Consider the following 6,364-nt stretch of genomic DNA (forward strand, 5'->3'; position numbering starts at 1 on the left):
CCTATATAAAATCACAGCATCAAATGAATTGTTGTTATTGCTTTTTAATACACTGATTTTGATTATCTTCTATTATTTCTATGGTACATGTAAGTTACTCTATGTGGTTCAATGTAAAAATAATCTTAACATCAACATCACTTCCCTTTCCCTTCAAATGGAAACATAAGTTATCGATCAAAACAACGAATGACAAAATAAGTTAACTTTAAAATGTTTTATAGGAAATTCAATCCTTGAGCTGGTTTGCATCTTTAAAAATGGGTTCTATTATTGAAGATAACAGTTCCTATGACTTTGAAGCTTCAATACAGACAACCCGGATTTTGAAAATTTTGAGTAACTCCATAAAGAACACAGAAGTGGTTGTAAGTATACTAAAGATAAGTTTAATAAATTAACTTATTGAATTATTAATTCTACCAAAGCATGAAATAGTTATTTGTGTAACTAGTGGGGAAGTGGCACTTTGCGGCACACAAATAGAAATGTTTTACGCACGAATCGTAGGTGAGTGTGGAAAGTTTCTCGAAGGCAGCAAAGGCAGTTTGCACTCGTGTTACACATTATATTTTTCCTACAGTAACTATAAATAATCATATAAATAATTAGTCTTTCAAACACTGTACAACACCTTTTTAGGTTAGGTTAAATCCAAACATTAAACTAAATGGGAAACGCTATACCAGCTGATTGTAGTTGTAATATCTTTAAGTGTTGCCAAACTATTTCCAAGCGTAAGTTATACAGATTTTGTGCATAGTAAAAGCACTCTGTTTTGTGTTGTTTACTGTAAGTTTTTTCAAAAGTGTTTTACAAAGTGTTTTCTGTAATATAATCAGTGCAAGGAACACTTTGACGGGTGACTGTAGGGGGAAAAAATGTTAACTCAATAAATTCTTTTGAGATTTAAAACATCAGCACTGGTAGGCCAAAGCTATGTCACGTTAATGAGAAAATACAAAATTGATCAAATTTATTTTGAGCTTGATAAAATATATCAATACTTATTATTATAAAATCAATAAAATACATCAATCCCACCAACTGGGTTTAAGCCGGGTTGACACAGTACGAGTAAGCTCAAACCGAGCTAGCTCGTTGCGCTTGAATCACTCGGACCCTACTCGTACCATGTCAACAGTGTGTCCGAGTTACTCTGATGTGATTTACTCGGGCCGAGTGAAGTCGGATACTACTCTACTTTCTCCGATCCAAGTGTCTCACCCGGCTTTTAGGTGGATGACCTAACAAGCTAGGCCAACTTATACAGGGTAGGGTAGGCAATATATTATTGATGATAAACTTAATGCAAATCCATAAATTAAAGTACAAATACATATTTTTTGTGGAATAACAAGGTCTACATTAATACTTAGATTGTTTACAAATTAAACAAAAAATCTAATTTCACTAACTTACCAAATTAAATGTAAACATCCACGGTTGAAATGTGTTAGCGCCTACCTGATGTTTAGTGACAAAAATAAGGTTAGTACTTCAATCCTTTGTAAATTCAGATTTTGTGGGACTGCATGTAAGAGAACAGATAACCGATCTGTTAGTGAACAAAACCATAATTATTGACCTTAAATATTTTATTCAACAATTCACAAAAATACAAATTGTTCACAAATATTAATATGACAACATCAACTGTTTCAGCTTTGCCTTCCACTTTTGTTGCACAATAAAGGTGCAGTACTCAAAAACTATTTTCTTCCGGACCAAGTAAACTTCATCAGGAATGTGTGCAAAAAACTCTCGGCTAAACCGGGTTTGGGTGGTAAAGATGATGAGGATCTCCATTCTGAAATGTGCGTGGTCATCGATTTGATACTGAGCAAACAAAAACTGGTGGATTATTGCCGCTCTTCTTTATCTGAAGATGTAAGTAGAACAATTAACTCAATCGTAGATTCCCAAACTTACAGCACTGCTTTTTTACGGAGTAATCAATCTTGAGTTTTAGTACTAAAATTTTTTTTCTATTTTGCTCATAGATATCCCCTGGGGGTTTAGCTTTATTGAGAAACTTGGAAGAGTTGCGGTTCTGCGTAGCTCAGCGGCTGCGTGTGACGCCCAAAATGGAGGCTGCCCAAGATGCTGAATTACGCAGACTCTACCAACAGAACTTACGGAACAAGGAGGAGGTCAGTTAACTCATGTTTAATAGGTTAATACTTTGATACATTTAGAACTTACCAAGACAGTTGTGGAAACGAAATACAAAACATTGACTGTAATTTCAACTGTAATTATTTTCTAAATTTTAGAGAGGTTTTGTAATATCCTCTAGATAAAAGTTTGTGTGTTCAGTAACAACTTTATTACATTTTTAACAAGATTGTTACTAAAGCTTCAGTTATTGATTAACTGTAGTTCCATTTCGGTGATTCATTTTGTTTAGGTAGGTGTGGTAAGTTCACTATTGGTAACCTACAGAATTACATTCATGAAGATGAAATCCCACAGGTCGATCGTCTTACAGAGAAGCTGAACAAACTAACCGCAGAAACCGAGGCTGAAGTTGAGGACAAGAAACAGCTGATTCGTGAACAGCTTGAGAAGATTGATAAGCTTAAAAAGCAGTGCAAGGATAGTATCAAGAAAAAAATGTTAGTATTCACAGTATGTGAAAGTGTTGATGGCAAACAAAATATTTTATTTTATAATGAGGTGATAAGTAAATATATTTTTGTGAGCATCAAACAGGAGTTTGGTGTAGCATTTTTAATGTGAGGAAACATTTTAAACTACATAGACTCAGTCAACAATAATTACGCTAGTGCAAAAATATTAATATTCTCGTTCTTCTCCTTATGACCCCCTCCTATCCACCCTCAAAAAATTTTTGAGATGTACCGAAACGTTGTTCCTCCGCAAATTGAACACTTGAGTGTATCAAAATAAATGTTTCAATGTGCAGGAACATTTTCAATTTAATATGATCGTAAATTCAACTTTTACGACAAATTTCACCCATAACTCAGTCTTCATTTGTTGTCAAACTGTATGTGGATTTGATTTCAGGGATGAAGCAGAGAGACAAATCAGTTGGGATATCAGAAACAGCGAATACCTCCTCGAGGAACTACAGTCAGCAGCAAAGGCTGCACAATATCGTCGGGACAATCAGCTCAAAGATCATCTCAACTCTGAAAAAGAGCTGCGGGCTAAAAGGTGCTCAGATGAAAATTCTATTTGGTTGAAGATGCATCCATGAGATAATTTATAGACTGGAATTTTCGTTTAATACATTCTGTATATCTTTCATCTAAAAATCAACAGGTTTTTGCCTATTTAATCGCCTGCATCCCTGCATAGAGATTCAAAAGTTATGTAGCTCATTCTTAAGTAGAACAAGTTTTAAGCTTTATCTAATTCAATGGTCTGACAAACGTTACTAAACCTGGACTTGAAGGAGCTAGACAGAAAAAGTTTATTCAAACTTTCTATTTTGTGCACGAAAATCGAAATTTTGAAACTGGAGTTGGGCTTCTATTAATATTGTGGGTTAAAAAGCAGCTGATCTAGTCAAAATGCAGTGACAAAGCTACGCAAGTCACCTCACCCCATGCTACACTCATCCCACTTTCTAATTCTGTCTAATAATAAGAACTCAAAGAATTAGTCAATAAACTGATTCAAACTAGTTTAAGGGAAGGATCTTTTAACGATATTTAACCATTACCGAGTATAAATAGTTAATGATTGAACAGCACTTCCCTACACGGAAGTTGATTTCCATAAGTTTTCTTTCAGTTAAAAATATCTTGATGATTTTATGAGTCAAAAATCCATTACAAATCCCCTGCTACAGGTACAAAGTAGAGTCACAGTTGGTAGCCCTGTTGCAGAAGTACGACTCAGACATCGGTGAGAGACAAGCACAACTGGAGGAGCTAACAGCGCAGTTCGAAGCAGAGAAGGAGCAAATGGCTCAGCTTCAGGTACAATGTTACCAACATAGTAAACACAAATTTCCCTTATAAAAACTTCCTTCGGTATCAATTTTTAACCCTCAAGGAGGCGCTTCACCAGTAAAACAGGAGCGGGCGCATGCAGAGTTTTATTCCGCAACACTAAATAGCATAAATTTTACCCATTTTACTTGTTATAACGAAATATTACATGTAAATGTTGAATAACTTAATCAGAAACCTAATTTTTGTTAATAACATTTTTTATTTAGCTTTATATGAGTAATATTTCAAATAGTCATATTGAGCAATTTTCTAGTATAAAGGTATGTTACAAGAGAGGGCGCGTGCAGAGTTTTGTTCCGCAATAATGCAATTGTACATATACATGCCAAAAAAAATATACTTGATAATAATTATAAATGAAATAATACTTTTAAACATGTTTACAATTTTGTATGTATAAAATATACACGCAGTTTGATAAGAGTGCATGAGGAAATAAACTCTGCGCTAAGGACTTACGCGATAGGGCGCACGTGGAGTAAACCCCCGCAAACTGACACCACGTCACTGAATTGCAACTGATAACAAAATGAGGAGGAATTCGGGGGTAAAAATAGCTTAGGGGCATTCCGAGGATGAGGTGCGTGAAGTGCAGAGCCGGACACGACTGCCGACACCCATTATGCATATTTATATTAACAAAAACTACAAGTGCGGAGGAAAGCTCTGCAAGCGCCCGCTCGAGGGTTAACATCAGGAGATCATTGTACGGTCTTTTCCTGCAACTATGCTTGAAAAATGTTAGTAGTTGAGTAAATATAAGTTAAAATACTTTACCAATATGTATTTGTATGAAATGCTATCGCCAAATTCTTCAGAAAACCTGATATGGTTGCTTGGGAGTTTTTGTACATCGTTTATCATAATTGATCATACAAGAAGTTTATTATTTTTCAGGTTAAATTCGATGAACAGGAATATGAATATGAGAACTTGATGTTGGAGAAGGAACAGTACGAGAGAAGACAATGGGAGGCGAAGTTATACGACATACGATGTCGCGTCGCCGCTCGTAAGATACAGAGATTCTGGAGAGCCTACCTGGCTACCAAGGCGAAGGGGAAAAAAGGAAAGAAGGGCAAGAAGAAGAAGTAATCGTAAAACAACTGGTAGAAAAAATTAAAATTAAATGGTAATAATATCCTAAACTTCATTTGAAGCCCCAATAGATTTTTTTAACAGAAAGACTAAAAATTTCATATTGGAATATGTAGTCATTAAATTTATCTTATGAATCTTATAGCAACTAGTAGCAAAAGCTGAAATTAATTGGTAAATTTTATTTTATATATTTTCTAAACTTCATTAGAAGAGCTAATAGAACAGAATGACTAAAAATTACGAATTGGAATAATTGTTAAATTTATTTTAACGATCTTAAAAAAAATCTGTAATTATTAGTGATGACTTTGCATGTTACTTATTTCATTAGTAAAAGAAAATAGTGCATTGACTAAGTGGTTTAACTTCAGCAACAATTTAATGAGGACTGAATTCTTAGTCCAGTTTAAATCTACTTCGTATTTCATGATACATGACTACAATAACTACAAAATTAACATACCTCTGAGGTTTTTAATGTCAGGCATAGTTTTTTGGTTACTTTTATTGTGATGGTTGCGTCAATGTTCGTAGTTGCAAATTAATATATTTTTATGAGAATATTACGAGATTATGTAACAGCCTTATCATTCATAGTGCAGTTAGGTGACATTCTTTTGAGAGATATTTATTGATGCAGGCAATTCTAACTTAATGTGGTAATTTACTAAATCATTTAGGCTATAAACGTTTCTCGGTAAAACAAAAGTAAAATATCCCAGGTAAAAATTGAGTAAGTCACATACATAATAAACAATTTATTTAAATATAAGTTTAGTAAATTTCCAACAGGGTTATATGGCAAGGTATCAAACAACAATCTGTGTAAATGTCACTAAATAGACATATAAAAATTTAATAGGTAACAACATTTAAATACTATACTTATATAATAGGGACTTAAAAATAAAGATTTATCTACTCTTTAGATATGAAATAAAAAGACCAGTCCAGAACTTTTCCATGTAAAATAATTAATTCATAGTAACTCCAAATGTAGGGTTGCAGTGTTATTCACTTTTATTTACTGACAATGAACAAGTAGTAAAACAAGTGGCACTTTTAAGAACCTTTCTTGAAAGCTACCTGTTTCATATACTAGTAAAATATTTAAAATGTTCATAATTAGAATGTAAAAGAAGAATGTAAAATGTTACTAGGATTTCACTAGTCTAACTACTAAAGTTATTTAGTTACAAATTATATACCTAGTTTACACAAAAATAAGACATACATGGATGTACACTCAAACAAGTATACAAAATATAAAACAA

The 6,364-nt window shown here is 33.5% G+C and overlaps 1 protein-coding gene across 1 annotated transcript; it reads left to right on the plus strand.

Annotated features, from left to right (window-relative positions):
• Nucleotides 1–153: 153 nt before the first annotated feature.
• Nucleotides 154–5,442, plus strand: LOC128983487 (dynein regulatory complex protein 10-like). Its single transcript, XM_054402786.1, has 7 exons — nt 154–368; nt 1,666–1,890; nt 2,004–2,153; nt 2,476–2,618; nt 3,034–3,183; nt 3,824–3,953; nt 4,887–5,442. Exons 1-7 carry the CDS (start codon nt 261–263, stop codon nt 5,082–5,084), a joined length of 1,104 nt encoding a protein of 367 aa, XP_054258761.1. The 5' UTR covers nt 154–260; the 3' UTR covers nt 5,085–5,442.
• Nucleotides 5,443–6,364: the final 922 nt, after the last annotated feature.

This window comes from Macrosteles quadrilineatus, unplaced genomic scaffold, assembly GCF_028750875.1.
Source record: "Macrosteles quadrilineatus isolate MER2022 unplaced genomic scaffold, UCM_ALF_1.0 Scaffold_1__1_contigs__length_201487025, whole genome shotgun sequence".
Taxonomy (NCBI): Eukaryota; Metazoa; Arthropoda; class Insecta; order Hemiptera; family Cicadellidae; genus Macrosteles; species Macrosteles quadrilineatus.